Source organism: Gadus chalcogrammus, chromosome 2 (genome assembly GCF_026213295.1).
Source record: "Gadus chalcogrammus isolate NIFS_2021 chromosome 2, NIFS_Gcha_1.0, whole genome shotgun sequence".
In the NCBI taxonomy this organism is placed as follows: Eukaryota; Metazoa; Chordata; class Actinopteri; order Gadiformes; family Gadidae; genus Gadus; species Gadus chalcogrammus.
In genome coordinates, this window is record NC_079413.1 from 19,216,758 (window position 1) to 19,233,118 (window position 16,361).

Consider the following 16,361-nt stretch of genomic DNA (forward strand, 5'->3'; position numbering starts at 1 on the left):
GGATGAGGGAATATGTGGATGTGTGAATTTGTAGATGAGTGACTGAGTGAATGAGTGACTGAGCCCTTGGGGCCACAGTGAACGAGTGAGTCTGCCTTTCTCTCTTCTTCTGGTCTCGACTCGACTCTGTCTGGTTTTTAATAAAAACTCGGACCTTGAAATTTGGAAAACTCTTACAGTCGCTCCGATGTTAACGTCTGCTTTGGTTGTTATTGTGGTGTAACTAACTTCACTCTGTGGTGTAACTTTTGTTTATTTCTCACTGTATGGTGTAACTGTTGTGTATCTTCACTGCGGTGTAACTGTTGTGTATCTTCACTGTGGTGTAAATGCTGTGTATCCTCACCTTGAGTGTTACTGTTGTGTATCTTCACTGTGTTGTGTAACTGTTGTGTATCTTCACTGCGTGTTGTTACTGTTGTGTATATTCACTGTGTGGTGTTACTGTTGTGTATATCCTCACTGTGTGTAGCTGTTGTGTATCTTCTCACTCAGCAGACACCTCTATCTGAAGTGACACAATAATAATGCAGGGCTTCACAGTCACTGACATTCTTCATAGAAATGTGTGTGTGTGTGTGTGTGTGTGTGTATGTGTGTGTGTGTGTGTGTGTGTGTGCATGCGGTAGAGCATTTACACGTGAAATTAGCACTTCTGTGTTTGTGTGTATGTGTGTTTGTATTGTTTTGCATTATTTAAGTGTGTGTGGGTTAACGTGTGTGATTCGTGTGTGTATACTATTTTGTATTATTTATGTGTGCGTGTGTGTGTGTTTACATGTATGTCTCTGTGTGTGGGTGTGTGTGTGTGTGTGTGCGTGTCTGTTGACGTGTGTGTCTGTTTATGTGTGTGTGTGTGTGTATTTATCGTTGCAGAAGTTATGGAGGCCAACGCTATTTTAAAATAAAAATTCAATTGTTTTATTATTAAATAAAACAGATTAATAAATTAACGTTAAAATATGCTCTTATATATACATTTAGCTTTGTGTCCTGATTTTGTCCATCATTCTGTATTTTTGCTTTATAGAAAAGAGTTGATGCTGCTATAATAGACTTAAAAAATATATATATAGTTTTACACATGCACGCTGGCACACACAAACAGAGACACACACACACACACACACACACACACACACACACACACACACACACACACACACACACACACACACACACACACACACACACACACACACGCACACACACACACACACACACACAGTGTTCTGTATTAATTCCTGTGTGCTTAATAAACAATCCTCGCCCACGCGCTCGCAGGAAGGAGCGGAGGGCTATAAGTAAAGAAGAAGATGAGAAAAGGAGAAGATGAGCGCGCTCAGAGCGGACACGCGCAGAGGAAGAGGAGCACGTGTCCGTTGCCGGACAGCGCTGTGCTGTTGGCGCGAAACCAGGGTTTGAAGGACAAATCGTTTAATTTAAGTTTTAAATTCCTTCACTTTTGGAATTAAAGGCGTTGCTTGCAAATACAATTAATTGTAGGATGTTTCTTATTTTTTCATTTTTCTTTCTTTCTTTTTTTATTCTTTAATTTAAATCGTATATTAGGCCTAAATTGAGATATTCTTACACACAGAGCTAAATATTAATGAAAGACATGTTTATTATTGTACATTATTCAATCATTGTTTTGTACATTATTCAGAAAAAAAAATATCACCCAAATATTTCATCCTATTTCAAAATTATATACTTTATTATTTTATTATTATTTATTATTTATTTTTTCGAATCGGTACAATTTGTTGCTTTGTAATTTCTCTTAGACGCTGATGATCAATTATACACTCGCCAATATCCATCGAGGCCCGCTGCAAAATGTGATAAAGCAAAACACAGCGGTCGATCTCCGTATAGGAGTCCAACTCATAAAGGAGTAACCGAATCCGTGTTTCCAGCAGAACCGACGCTTCGTCGGGGCCCCTGGGCCCCGGGGAGCCGCGGAAGGACTGGAGGAGAGAGGCGTTTAAAACAACTCACCGGCCCCGGAGGTCACGGCTGCAGACAAATGGGATCGCGTGGTCTGCTTGATTTGTTGCGTCTTTAGGCCTACGCGTCGCATTTTGACACACACACATGCACACGCACACACACACACGCACGCACGCACGCACGCACACACACACACACACACACACACACACACACACACACACACACACACACACACACACACACACACACACACACACACACACACACACACACACACACACACCCCAGTCTGTTAGTCTCTTACTCCTCTCAGGGAAATGCCCCAGCGGGAGGAAAACCAATAAAAGCAATCCTCCTAATCTCCCTGCAATGTGCGGAACACACCATTACTCCTCTCCCTCCTCAGAGCCGCTAAGACGCGCTGGTGTTTGGACAGGTGTGTGTGACGCGCGGTAGGCTCGTGCGCGTGCACGTTTTATTGCCGCTTCAGGGGTCTGAGCTGCGGCGACTCTCCACGGGGGCGCGCACCCCGGGCCCCGCGGCCGCGCGCACCGTAGTCAATCTCGCCCCGCACGTGTAATCCTCAACAATAAAAAAGTCTTTAGCACCAATTTTCCTCTACTTTTAAAACTTTATTTTTTCCCCTCCTGTCAGACTTTGGAGGCCACATCTGGAGGACAGATGTGGGGTCTCTCCGAGTGTGTTCTGCGCCTTTGTCTCTCTCCCACTCTCTCTCTCTCTCGCTCTCTCTCTCTCTCGCTCTCTCTCTCTCTTCTTGCATACGCTCCCATTCGCTCGCCCCCTCTCTCTCTCTCTCTCTCTCTCTCTCTCTCTCTCTCTCTCTCTCTCTCTCTCTCCCTCACTCCCTCACTCTCTCTCTCTCCTTGCGCCCTGTTTTTTTCGGGAAACACGAGAGCCGAGCTAATTCACTCTCCCTCTCCCGCCCACCCCAGTCGGACCACCCACACCCAGTGCGAGCTGCGGAATAGACAGATCCCCGTCGGTAACCAATGGAGATGAAGAGAGAGAGAGAGAGAGAGAGAGAGAGAGAGAGAGAGAGAGAGAGAGAGAGAGAGAGAGAGAGAGAGAGAGAGAGAGAGAGAGAGAGAGAGAGAGAGAGAGGGATTGGATTGTAACTGTAAGGATGGGTTGTGACCGATGGTTTTAGCAGGGTATCAATTACATCATGTCTCAACCATAACCTGCGTGCATGTGCGTGTGTGAGTTTGTGTATGCGTGCGTGCGCGCGTGCGTGTATGGGAGTGAGGCTTGTTCGGTCGGCTCTGGGCGTTGTTGGAATCACCCAGGCCTGTTTTTGTTTTGGGAGTCTAAACCTTCAGATCAACATCCCGTAATAAACAGATCCGTTCTTCAGAGGACTCTAACATAGTGGAGATCATCACTTAATGGTGCCTCCGTGTATTTATTCATGAAGGTTGACACATATACATTGACGAAAGATTAACACAAAATTTGGTATCAGCTTTTGTATTCTAGGGACCATTAAATACTATCAAAATAAAATACTTCATTTCCCCGTCTTTCTCTCTTGCTCTCTTGATTTATTATCGTCATTGGAAGACAGTTTGCGGCATTTTTGCAAACGTTGTCTCTGCACATTGAGTTGCAGCATTCAGCTCTTTCAATGGTCTGGTGCAAATCCCAGAATAGTCGACATTTATAAAGCCTTTATTTTTATTTGAGGGTTAAAGACCCTCCAACAAACACACGGGGATGACGCAAAGTCAGCAGGTCGATACGAGGTCTCTGCCGCCCCCGTGTGGCGGAGACAGGAACTGCAGCCAACTCCAGGCCTCTGAGGACGTTGCAACAATGTGACTCCAGAAAAGGCACTATTCTCTTAATAACAGTACAATATAAATGTAACACTATACCATAAATACTTTAAAGGTTTAAGCAGTTCAGCTGAACACAGTTATGTAGCTTAAGCTCTTAGCATTGCAGTGAAATGACTGTAAAGGTTCTCGCCGTGGCTGTTGCAGCATAATGTATAAACAGTGAGTACAATTGGCATAAGGTTGGTTTGTAATTGTCCGTCAGCATGCCACCCAGATCCACAGTATAATTTATCCATGGTAGTTCACCTCAAATAAATGCTGATTGGTCGAGTAGGATACACCATCAGATGATTTCTGTGACTTGTTTAACGGAGTAGTTTGAAGAAAGGCTGCCAGTTTTTCTAGATTGGTGTGAGTTTGGGATTTTGAAAACGCTATGGCGCCCCCTTGTGTTCACGTTAACACCAAACGCAAGTATAAATAATGTGCACCGCAAAAACACAAGCTGACAGAGGGTGTACTCTCTCTCTCTCTCTCTCTCTCTCTCTCTCTCTCTCTCTCTCTCTCTCTCTCTCTCTCTCTCTCTCTCTCTCTCTCTCTCTCTCTCTCTCTCTCTCTCTCTCTCTCTCTCTCTCTCTCTCTCTCTCTCTCTCTCTCTCTCTCTCTCTCCATCTCTCCCTCCCTCCCTCCCTCCCTATTTGGTTTTCTGCTCTTTCTCTTTCCGTCTCTTCACCTCGGTGGCCACCGACCCGGCCGTGGCCCCCAGCATCCTCCCGATGGGCCCCCCGACGAAGAGCCCCACCAGGGACCCCAGCAGCGCCTCGGGCCGGACCAGCCCGGGGACCCTGCGGAGCCAACCCAGGAGCCTCTCCCACAGCCCCCACAGCAGGGAGGGAGGGGGGGAGGCGGGGGAGACGGCCAGGGAGGCCAGAACCCCGCCCACGTCCACGTCCAGGTCCACCACGCTCCTCGCCGCCGCCTCCCACTCTCGCTCCTCCTGCTCTGCTCCTTCTGCCTCGTGGGCCCCAGGCTCCTCCTCCTCGATTCCCCCCCGTACGGCTCTCTCTCTCCTCTCCAGGGCGAGCTGCTCCTGCCTCCGCCTCACCCTCCCCCCCGCCTCCTCGTACAGAGCGCACGTGAAGAAATCCTCTTCGCTCTCCCCCAGCGCCCGCTGCACCTTCTTCAGCAGCTCCTGCACACTCCTCCTCCTCTGCTTCTCCTCCTCCTCCTCCTCCCCCCCCTCAGCTCCTCCTCTTCCCCCGGCCCCCCTCAGGGCGTGGTACCGGCCCCCACAGGAGTCAACCAGTTCCAGGAGGTCCTGGCGTCGGGTGGAGAGGAGCTCCTCCAGCGTCTTCACCTCCTCCTCCTCCTCCTCCTCCTTCTCCTCCCCGCGGGTGAAGAGCACCAGGGTGTGGGCGGTGACGGCCAGGGGCCCCAGGATGAGCTCCAGGGCGGCGAGGGCCCGCTCCTCCCCGTCCGGGGGCTGGTCCCCGGGGACACAGAGCAGGAAGGCGTGGGGCCCCGGGGAGGAGAGGGCCACGAAGGAGGAGACCAGCGCCCGCGCCTCCTCTGGAGGAGGAGCCCGGGGGCTGAACCAGTCTGGAACGGTCACCACGACGACCTGGGAGAGAGGGGGAGAGAGAGAGGGGAGAGAGAGAGGGGGAGAGAGAGAGGGGGAGAGAGAGAGGGGGAGAGAGAGAGGGGGAGAGAGAGAGGGGGGAGAGAGAGAGGGGGAGAGAGAGAGGGGGAGAGAGAGAGAGAGAGAGAGAGAGAGAGAGAGAGAGAGAGAGAGAGAGAGAGAGAGAAAATATGACTAAACAATATTTGCAAATATTGTGAAATGATGAATAGAGGAACTACTTAATGTTCCTCAGCCCTAAATAGATTAAATAAAATAATAATAAAAGCTTTCCTCCATCTGGCCATAAGTGAGTCGCATTTTCTCAGGAGGTCCATAGCCTCACCTGTCGCCCCCCGACCCGGCCTCTGTGCCTCTGACACTGGGCACCAGCAACGTCCTCCCCGCTTTGGAAGGCTGGCCGGCCAAGGATGGCGTCTCCGGCCGAGCTCTGCCCTGCCCCGGCTCGGCCCAGTAGCACCAGCCGGAGCTCCGGTTCTTCTTAATACACAACATGACAAGAAACGAGTTGGTTTGCTCATTTGTTATCGGGATTTCGTTAAGTCTGACGTGGTACGATAAACATGGTGGACGTGTTACTAGCAAGCAGTTTAGACATGACGCCGTTCTATTCGCGCTGATGGGCGACCCCCCGCAGTCTCTTATGAAGGGGACGTTCAACATCTCTACTGACTATCTGTTTAAAACCTAACAACTTACGCAGGGACAATGCGTTTATATCTAGGGACTGATTTCTCCTGGCCTACCGTGCTGTGATGCCTCCTCGTCCATCCTGCTGCTCCTCTTGTTATGGTCATAAAACTCAGACAGTCTGGATCTACTTCCTCGTTCTCAGCCCCGCCTGCCGTCACTGTGGCGTGAACCGGTCTGCCAAACACCCCAGAGAGTCACATACCTTCCACGGTGCGTGTGTGTGTGTGTGTATTAATATCTATGAGAACACAATCATAACGGCTACATACCCAGAGGATAAACTTTAGGCTATGAGTTTATTTGTTTTGGTTTCGTTTTCTTACTTTTTATTGTATCTGTATATTTTTGTTAAATTATTTATTTACCACTAAATAATTTGCTATTTAATTAGGCCTACCAGTGAATGTCAAATGTAGCTTATTGCCAGTAGGTTGTTTGTTCTTCTACCATCTCATAGCCTACTTTTAATAGCCTCAATTTTACTTTATGTAGTTTGAAAAGATCTAAAGCGCAATTAATGCCATTGTGTTTGGAAGGGGATTAATGTTCCTTACCTTCAAACAATAGTCCAGATCCAAGGTGAAATCTAGCAGAGACATACAGATCATTTTCTTGAAAAACGTGTTTAATGTCAGTATTTGGGGTATCTTACAGTCAGTGTGTAGTTGTGTTGTACAGGCTCCTCATAAAAGGCTCAACAGAGCAAAGTCCTTGGTGGATTTAAAAGCTGCAAACATCGGGTCATAGCAAATATTTAACAGCATAGCATCAAGTATATGAATGAAAAATAAGTTGTGAAATATATTATGTTGATGTCCAGTAAAATACCCGGACCCCGTCCAAACTGTATCTGTACACACAAGTAGAAAAGATAACCGGTCTGCGACCATCATCTGACACTGTTAAACATACACGCTTTGTACACAACAAACCTGCCTTGGTCGTAACAGTGGCAATCAAACACTTTCTGCATCCCAACACACTAACACACACACACACACACACACACACACACACACACACACACACACACACACACACACACACACACACACACACACACACACACACACACACACACACACACACACACACACACACACACACACACACACATAGAAACGTGGGCACACCCATTAAGAAAACACACACCATATTACAACAGTAAAACCGAGCATTCGTGCCGAGGGAGAGCTAGGCAAAATAGGTTTCCTTTAAAAGTATAACAATTACAAAAAGAACATTTCTTTTTTGAAAAATACTATTTAAAAACTAAAAAATATCCACATATTCTTTCGTGGCCTGATTAAAAGCCTGTGTATTGATGGCCATTCAAGAAGAACGACGTTTGTACTCAAACTGGTTGTCTGCTCGGCCACCAGGTGGCGCCAACCGACGCTAGCGGTCATCATGGCTAACGGACGTTTTTTTGTTTTGGCGTTTTTCGAACGCTAGCTTAGCTTTCACCGCTAACAAATACTAGCACCATCGTGAAAACCAAGCTAAGTGAGCGTCGTCTTGAGTGCTAGAGGCTAGCTTCGTCTTGACCGCCGACCGACGTTAGCTAGCTTCGTCTTGACCGACAACTGAAGCTAGTGGGGGTGCCCTCACAGGCCGGGCATGATGTAGGCCACGTTGTCCAGCGTGTTGGACTGAGGAGGGAAGAGAATGGAGGGAAAGTTCTGGTTAGCATTAGCTTCTTTCTTTAAGATGGAATATGGAGTATTTATTATTGGAATGATCAACGATGTTCTTTAATTATCGGCTTTATTTTATTACTATTTTGTTTGATGTTTTATTCTATGACTGATTCCCAACATTAATTTATTGATTGATTGAAAACTAAAGATAATACTCAACTAATAATTACTAATAACTGATAATATTATAGGCTGACAGTAACTTTATTGATATAGTACATTCCAAGACAAAAGACTGAAAGTCAAAGCTTGAGTAAAACGGGTTACTCGTCTAAGGAAGACGCACCAGGACGTTCCGAGGACAGCCGTTGAGCTGAGGGATCTGAGCGGTGAGACAGGTCAGGGGCCCCAGGGCACACAGGATGGAGTCCAGGAGGACCGACAGGCTACCCGAGACCGCCACCATGCCCTGAGAGACACACACCGGGGTTATTAGAACATCAGGCAGACAGACGGATACACAACGTCAAAAATGTGAGAATTAGTCTACAGCCTCACAGGACAAATAAAACGAGGCGTCGTTATAAAAATGCTATAACAAACAATAAGAATAATATTCAGTTAATGCACAGAAGGCCAGTCAGAGGTAAAACTAGAAAAGTGTGTGGGTGTGTGTGTGAGTGTGTCTCTGCGTCTGTCTGTCTGTCTGTGTGCCCACCTCGGTTTCCTGTAGCCGGTGTCCAATCAGGGACAGCGACTCCCCGAGCAGCTGAAGGTGTGCGGCGGCGTCGATGGGGTCCACCTCCGGGATGCGGGCGGGGGACAGCGACAGGCCGGCGGCGGAGCCCCTGGAGGGGGACCCCAGGCCCGTGGCCCCGCCCACACTCTTCAGGGCCCCTTTGCTCTTGGTGTCGGTGGAGGTGCTGCGCTTCACCGTGGTGGCCTCTGCCTTGTTCTGCTTGTGCTGAAGGTACTGAGCCTTCTGTCTCCATACCTACACACACACACACAGACGCACAGGTCAGGAAACACACACACACACACACACGTCAGGAGACACACACACACAGGTCAGGAGTCAGGAAACACACATAGGTCAAGACACACACAGGTCCGGAAACACACACACAGGTCCGGAAACACACACAGGTCAGGAAACACACACACACACACACACACACACACACACACACACACACACACACACACACACACACACACACACACACACACACACACACACACACACACACACACACACACACACACACACACACACAAAGCAGGTCAGTGCCACTGCTGGAGCGAGTGCCAGGGAGAACAGGCGATCCTTTTGATGCATGTTTTCAGGCAACACCCACCAGCTTGTCTTTCTCAGGCATGGCCTTCCACACCTCTGCTAGCCTCTTGCTGAGCTCCCCGAACACTGGATACACAAACACAGAGAAGGGGATTCAATGGCTTTTGTTTTGAGGACTGTGATGCCACCCCCAACGTCCACGCGACCTGAACCCTCCTTCAGGGAGGGGGTCTGGCCCCGCCCGCTGCTGTGGGACACGCCTCTGAATTCAGGTCTGAGTCATGGTAGCACTCACCGAGGCCGGGCTGCTCCGCGTTGATGTTGACGCGGTACTCCTTACAGAACACCTGATAGGCTGTCGTGTTCTTCTTCTTTGGCTGAGAGGCACAGCAGGAGAAGAAGATGAGGATGATGATTCGCTAAGTTAAGGGTGTACCACCAACCACAGGTTACGGTTGGGGCTTATGTTGTTACTTTAAAGCATTGTGAATCACGTCTGTTGTTGTGCGTGTAATAATAAAAAATAACGTATAATAAATGTAAACTTATTTTCAGCCGGTAAAACCAAAACAAATAAAAAATCCCAGCGAACTCTGAGAACAACATAAACTAATTAGAATTACTGTAGAATTGATAATGCTAGTTGATAGGGTTCAATAAAATGTGTGTTTAATTACAGCATCCACGGATCAGGAGTCCACACAACAACACACAGCAGCTAACTCGGTAAACAACAAACATTTAGAAAATAGTGGGAAAAAACCCCACATAATTCTACATTTTATTTTACCGCAGACTCAGATGGCTGATGTCAGTGAATGACCCCTGACGCCCCCCTTTACTACCACCTCCTCCTCTGACCCCTCCCCTTTACTACCACCTCCTCCTTTGACCCCTCCCCTTTACTACCACCACCTCCCCTTTACTACCACCTCCTCCTTTGACCCCTCCCCTTTACTACCACCTCCTCCTCTGACCCCTCCCCTTTACTACCACCTCCTCCTTTGACCCCTCCCCTTTACTACCACCTCCTCCTCTGATCCCTCCCCTTTACTACCACCTCCTCCTTTGACCCCTCCCCTTTACTACCACCTCCTCCTCTGATCCCTCCCCTTTACTACCACCTCCTCCTTTGACCCCTCCCCTTTACTACCACCTCCTCCTCTGATCCCTCCCCTTTACTACCACCTCCTCCTTTGACCCCTCCCCTTTACTACCACCTCCTCCTCTGACCCCTCCCCTTTACTACCACCTCCTCCTCTGACCCCTCCCCTTTACTACCACCTCCTCCTTTGACCCCTCCCCTTTACTACCACCTCCTCCTTTGACCCCTCCCCTTTACTACCACCTCCTCCTTTGACCCCTCCCCTTTACTACCACCTCCTCCTTTGACGCCTCCCTTTACTACCACCTCCTCCTTTGACCCCTCCCCTTTACTACCACGTCCTGCTTTGACCCCTCCCCTTTACTACCACCACCTCCCCTTTACTAACAACCTCCTCCTTTGACCCCTCCCCTTTACTACCACCTCCTCCTTTGACCCCTCCCCTTTACTACCACCTCCTCCTTTGACCCCTCCCCTTTACTACCACCTCCTCCTCTGATCCCTCCCCTTTACTACCACCTCCTCCTTTGACCCCTCCCCTTTACTACAACCTCCTCCTCTGACCCCTCCCCTTTACTACCACCTCCTCCTTTGACCCCTCCCCTTTACTACCACCTCCTCCTTTGACCCCTCCCCTTTACTAACACCTCCTCCTTTGACCCCTCCACTTTACTACTACCTTGTCCTTGTCCTTGCCGTGCTTCTCCTTCTCCTTCTTCTTCTTGTCCGGGGGGGCCTCCCCGGGGGGCTGATGGTGGGGGTGGTGCGGATGGGGGGGCAGGGGGGCGTTCATGGCATACATGGGCCCCACCGCGCTGTGGCTCACCGTGGGGTGCCCGTGGCCGTGGCCCCTGGACACGTCTGGGGGGACCGGGGACACAAGGTCAGTAAAACCCTGTGAACGGGAGAGAGCTGGTTCGGCAGCTCTCTCATGTAAATGCCTTACATTTACATGTAGGGCATGCAGGAGACACTTTTTATCATAGCGACTTACAATAAGTCCATTTGTCAGAAGAAAGACAAACAACAATACATCTCTGCTGGTACGGTAAGGATGTTCACAGAACCGAGTGCCACGCACTAACAGTTCAGCTGTGATATCAGAGCTGCTTCAGACGTGTGTGTGGAACAGCGGTTTGCAATTCCCTGGACTATTGGGGGAGTTTGAAGAACCACAATTGAACCTACCTTCTAGTATGGATTCAATTAAAAAAACTAAAAGAATGCACTGCAGATATGATGGCAACATTTACATTACAAACATTTAATCTATATTATAAATTACTAAACATAATTTGTAATGTTAAATTAATATTTAATATATTTAGAAATACAAGGTCTAAGAGGAAATAACCCACTGTTATAAGTAGGGCTGGGTATTGCCAGGTACCTCACAATTCAATTCAATTAGATTCTTTAGGTCTTGATTCGATATAGATTCGATTCGGTTTGATATTTATCCACTTGCTTCGATATCGATACAATAATACGTGCAGATGAAAAAAATACCTAAATATTATTTAGAATTAACCATTTCAAAAATAATTAACCATTCCATTGTGCTTTAACTAGCAAAAAGGGAATACACCATTGTATAGTATTATTGCTGAGCTAAACTTGCAGCACAAAAGTAACATGGACAAAATGTAAAAGGGCATTTACATTTAGGCACAGTCACTTCTTGATTACAATGAGTGAGTATGCTTCTTTTTAAATTGCAGTGCATCGATGAATCGATATTCTTACCCAGCCCTAGTTATAAGTAGCTTCAACCAAAGCAACTGCTAAATGTATGAAGTTTAACCATCTCATCAAAGTAAAAAGTGACAAAATCCGGGTTCTTTGGCTGGTGCTTAACCTAGTGATGGTTAGTGCTTGGCACTTGTTTCTATGAACATCCTTACTGTACCCACAGCGATATATTGTTGTTTGTCTTTCTTCTGACAAATGTACTTAAAGTAAGTCGCTTTGGATAAAAGCGTCTGCTAAATCTCGTAAATGTAAATGTACATGTAATTTATGTATACATATATATATATAAACAGTTGAATTTGGTTGTCATGGTTGCCCACCCGATGCCGACGTCTTGCTGTGCTTGCGCTCCTTGCCGCTCTTCTCCTTGTCGCGCTCCTTGTCCTTGTCCTTGTCCTTCCTCTTCTTGGACTTCTTGCTCTTCTTGCTCTTCTTCTTGGAGAGGTGTGTGTATGAGTCGTCGATGACCAACTCCCCGGCCTCCAACTCTCCCCCCGACGACGAGCTGTCGTCGCCCATACCCCCACCGTAGTGACCTGCAGGGCGGAGCGTCCCATTGGTTAGGAGTCTGCCAAGGAACGGACCGTTAAGAAGACTCGATGGTCTAGGGTACGATAGAGCTTTCTAGTGACAAGTCATTTAAAACTTAAACTACAAAAATGCAAATGTTCTCAATAAGTCAGAATTGATTACCGTAATTGATTAGCTTTAGGATTTAGTGTCATTATAACTGGATATAACAAAAGGGGCAAAGATTGTACTTGTGTTGAGGGATTCATTCAAAATAAATGCTATCAACATTGTGTTGTATTTTAATAATAGACTAAAATAGACCTTTCTTTCTCTCTGGTAGGAACTCGTTTCTTTCCCCCTCCACGTCTACAAGGCCTCCTCTATCTTAAACACGCAAAACCTACAATAAAAACCATGTAAAAGGACTCTGATTCTAAAACAATCAGAGTCCCTCTCTAAGCTGACCCTTCCCCTTCCCCGGAGCAGCTCTACGTCCAACATGTCCTCCTTACCCTCCACCTCGACCTCCTTCCCCACGATGGGCAGTGGCTCCCGCGCCGACGCCTTCTTCTTTGTCTTCCCGGGGGCCCCGCCGCGCTCCCCGCGCTCCTTCTCCTTGCGGCTGGGGCCCTTGGCGCCGTGCGGCGGCGGGGGCGGCCCCGGGGCCGGGAAGCCGTCGCGCTCCGGGGACACCAGGAGCTTCATCTTCAGGCCGTCCGCCTCGCGCAGCGCCAGCGGCTCCTCCTTCCCACTGCCGCCGTGGAACAGGGACGACTTGGAGGAGGAGGAGGAGTGCTTCTTGGAGGAGGACGAGGAGGAGGAGGCGGGCCGCGAGTGGGAGGAGTGGCCTCCTTTGCTGTTCCCGCCCCCGCTGGTGGAGCCGTGCTTGCGGTCCTTGGAGGAGAGGGAGGGGTAGGAGGGCTTCTTGTTCATGTGGGGGCTGGGCGCCGTGCCCGTGGCCAGGGGGGAGGTGATGGCCTGCAGGAGGCCCATGGCCGTGTCGGTGGCGTTGGAGGAGGAGGAGGAGAGGGAGGAGGGGGGGGGCAGCGAGGAGAGCTGCGGTGAGCGGTCCGACGACTTGCGCTTCTTCTTGTGTGCGGGCTGGCCAGTGCCGTCGTGGTCTGAGCAGCGGGATGACGCACACACACACACACACACACACACACACACGCAGGCACACACACACACCAAACAAATGACATTAAAATGACATTGCATTTCTGTCCTTCCACAATACTAACAAATATTTATGCTTTTTATTTTTTAAGTCAAAGAGGTAATGTCTTGGTCCACTTTCATCATTCAAGTCAGACCTCGACAGACCTGGTACCACCTGAGATTGTGAGGTTGTATCGTGATAATTACAGAATTGCATATCGGAGGGACTGCATAGTCCCTCCGGATTCCAGTGTTCCAGTAAAAGATTAATCATAACTAAGGCCATCTCCATCCACTACGAAAACTGAGCTGTTTCAAAGTGTTCTCCACAGTGGATGAATCGGAAAATGGCCACTGTGAGGACGATCCAATATAACAGAAAACAATTATTAATAAATGGTTTGTGATCCAGACATTGGGGCAAGTGCTCTGTTCTTGCGGACACGCTCGGAGAGCTAGAGAGCTCTGGACGCATTAATCCAGTCACAGCATGGTGTGGACACTGTCTAAGTGGCAGTCCCGTCTCACTGAGATTCACCAGGAGATACTCTACTATCCCTTCACTGCCTCACAGCCCACGCATCTGAAGGTGGAGGAGGCTCACTTAGGAAGGGTTCTAGATTAGCATTGATCAAAGTATCAGAGTATCGCTAGGAGTGTGTGTGTGTGTGTGTGTGTGTGTGTGTGTGTGTGTGTGTGTGTGTGTGTGTGTGTGTGTGTGTGTGTGTGTGTGTGTGTGTGTGTGTGTGTGTGTGTGTGTGTGCGTGCGTGCGTGCGTGCTTGGGTCATCATTAGCTTCTGTCTGAACTCCTCAGTCATAGTTTGCTTCTGTCTGAACTTTCAGTCATCGTTTGCTTCTGTCTGATCTCCTCAGTCAGGGGTTCTCACCTCGGTAATAGAAGTCGTCACTTTGCTTCTTCTTCTTCTTGTGGCCGTCTCCTCCCAGCAGGAACAGCTCAGAGTCCTGTTGAGAGAAACAAAGGGAGGCTTGACATTAGGGAAACACGTTCACACGTCCACCTTAGAATGCATCTTCCAATATCTCTGAGGTGGGGGTCAGGGGTGAAACAGATGGAAAGATGGATTAATGGAATGAAAAAGCTACAATGTAGAAATTTGACACACGGATGAAGAATAAAACGAGACCCTGCGAGATGGAGGGGTGGGATGAGGAACCTTTGGTCGTTTCTTGGAGGTCTTTCGGACCTGCGCTGCCATCTCCTCCTCCTCCCTCAGGAGGTCTTTGTAGGACCTCCTCTTCTCCCGCTGGCTGCGGCCAGCCACCAGGCCCCGATCCCCCTCCATGCCCACGTCTGGGGGAGGGACACAGAGGTTATCCTTATGGCAGTGACCTTTGACGTGTGTGTGTGTGTGTGTGTGTGTGTGTGTGTGTGTGTGTGTGTGTGTGTGTGTGTGTGTGTGTGTGTGTGTGTGTGTGTGTGTGTGTGTCTCTCTCTCTGTCTCTAGAGGGAGGCTTTCCACTAGGCTGCCATCTTATGCTACCATGTCATTCCCTCTCTTCTTTAAACCACTCTCCGGTCAGTCTACTCTCCCCTGTCCATAAAGACATACACGTCTTATATATTGAATATAATTATTTTTTGATTACTTATTTGTATTTATTGTTTTTTTTTATATTTAGCTTTAGAATATTGGCTTTTGCACTTTTGATCCAAAGTGACTTCAAGTTAATTCAGGTTAGGCGGTTGACATCGGGAATCAAACTCCGAACCTTTTGGGCTGGGATTCAATCACTGTCCTGTACTATACTAACAGGAATTGTAATATACTGTAGATTGAAATAATAATAACACATATATAAAACCACACATTCTGATAACCAACTGGAGTGCCCCCTGGAGAGAATAACACCGAAGACAAGAGTCCCATACCCATTCCTCCTTTACTGATGATCTCCTCAAAAGCCATGGTCTGTCCTCTCTCCTCCTCAAAGTGGTTTCAGAGCTCCTCGATTCTACGGACCGCATTCAGACCAGACAATGACCTGTGAACAGTACATAGAAAGACACATACATTTCAGTTACCTGATTCAAGCTTTGCTTGTAACACAACAAACACGTCATCTTCTAAATACTGACCGCAGAACATTATCATCATCACCACAAATTATTGCACGGTTACATCCAGCAGTGTGTGCAAAACTACTCAGCCACATAGTGGAAAAGAAAACTAGCGGCCAGTCGATCCACTCACAGGTACCACCGGGATGTCAAATGAATCCTGCCCAGCTCCATCAGGTAAAGTGGAGAAAGCTCAGAGCAACTTCGGGCTGCAAACCACCCAAACACTAATGCCTCATTAAACCAACGCTGCTCAACCACTAAATGACCAATATTAGTATTCAATATTTATACACTCATTCCCGCCTACTTTCGCAAGAGATACACAAACACACCCCCTTTCATTCACTTGGGACTCCCGACATTTCAAACCCGCTCCGACTTGGTGCGGCTGGAAGTCGCGGCGGTGCGGGTCTGAGGGCGACGCCGCGGCGGGCGGCTCTCGGCCCGGCGCGGCAGCCGAGGCCCTGCCGCTCTTACGGAGGGCTAAAGCGGGACTTCCATACGATCAACTCCGGGCATATGTGTGTTCGCGCATGGGTTGCACTATGTGGGATGTATTACCATCGGGAAAAGGGATAGGATACGGGTTATTAAAGCGTACTACCTCTGTGAATTTAGCGATTTTACGCGGGTCCGGTCGCCATCTTGGATGTCGGGGAACAACAATGCATGTTGGTGGGGGCGGGGCTTAAGGGGCAAAGCCAATCGGAGGAGAGCGG

At 48.5% G+C, this 16,361-nt stretch overlaps 2 protein-coding genes across 3 annotated transcripts; both read right to left on the minus strand.

Moving 5' to 3' along the window:
* Nucleotides 1-4,441: 4,441 nt before the first annotated feature.
* On the minus strand, nt 4,442-6,733 carry si:dkeyp-69e1.8 (uncharacterized protein LOC100001340 homolog). 2 transcript variants are annotated; one of them, XM_056604851.1, is made up of 4 exons: nt 6,645-6,733; nt 6,144-6,264; nt 5,723-5,874; nt 4,442-5,379 (listed from the first exon to the last, which is right to left on the minus strand). In XM_056604851.1, exons 2-4 carry the CDS (start codon nt 6,166-6,168, stop codon nt 4,453-4,455), a joined length of 1,104 nt encoding a protein of 367 aa, XP_056460826.1. In that variant the 5' UTR covers nt 6,169-6,264; nt 6,645-6,733; the 3' UTR covers nt 4,442-4,452. The 2 variants fall into 2 exon arrangements, with proteins under 2 accessions (XP_056460826.1, XP_056460825.1); XM_056604850.1 differs by having other exon boundaries at nt 5,723-5,877.
* A 918-nt stretch (nt 6,734-7,651) lies between these two features.
* Nucleotides 7,652-16,336, minus strand: hmgxb4a (HMG box domain containing 4a). The gene is made up of 12 exons (XM_056604815.1): nt 16,247-16,336; nt 15,451-15,563; nt 14,705-14,871; nt 14,447-14,522; nt 12,913-13,521; nt 12,208-12,423; nt 10,812-10,996; nt 9,326-9,407; nt 9,092-9,156; nt 8,449-8,724; nt 8,077-8,199; nt 7,652-7,742 (listed from the first exon to the last, which is right to left on the minus strand). Exons 2-12 carry the CDS (start codon nt 15,485-15,487, stop codon nt 7,698-7,700), a joined length of 1,881 nt encoding a protein of 626 aa, XP_056460790.1. The 5' UTR covers nt 15,488-15,563; nt 16,247-16,336; the 3' UTR covers nt 7,652-7,697.
* Nucleotides 16,337-16,361: the final 25 nt, after the last annotated feature.

Bases quoted from the DNA above. Each gene is read 5' to 3' on its own strand.
- hmgxb4a (XM_056604815.1), bottom strand. From the start codon at position 15,487: ATGGCTTTTGAGGAGATCATCAGTAAAGGAGGAATGG. The intron at 13,522-14,446 runs GTGAGAACCCCT...CCCGCTGCTCAG, and splicing joins TGACGACTTCTATTACCGAG to ACCACGACGGCACTGGCCAG. The intron at 9,157-9,325 runs GTGAGTGCTACC...TTGTGTATCCAG, and splicing joins CGCGGAGCAGCCCGGCCTCG to TGTTCGGGGAGCTCAGCAAG.
- si:dkeyp-69e1.8 (XM_056604850.1), bottom strand. From the start codon at position 6,168: ATGGACGAGGAGGCATCACAGCACG. The intron at 5,878-6,143 runs GTAGGCCAGGAG...TTGTGTATTAAG, and splicing joins CGAGGAGGCATCACAGCACG to AAGAACCGGAGCTCCGGCTG. The intron at 5,380-5,722 runs GTGAGGCTATGG...CCTCTCTCCCAG, and splicing joins GCCGGGTCGGGGGGCGACAG to GTCGTCGTGGTGACCGTTCC.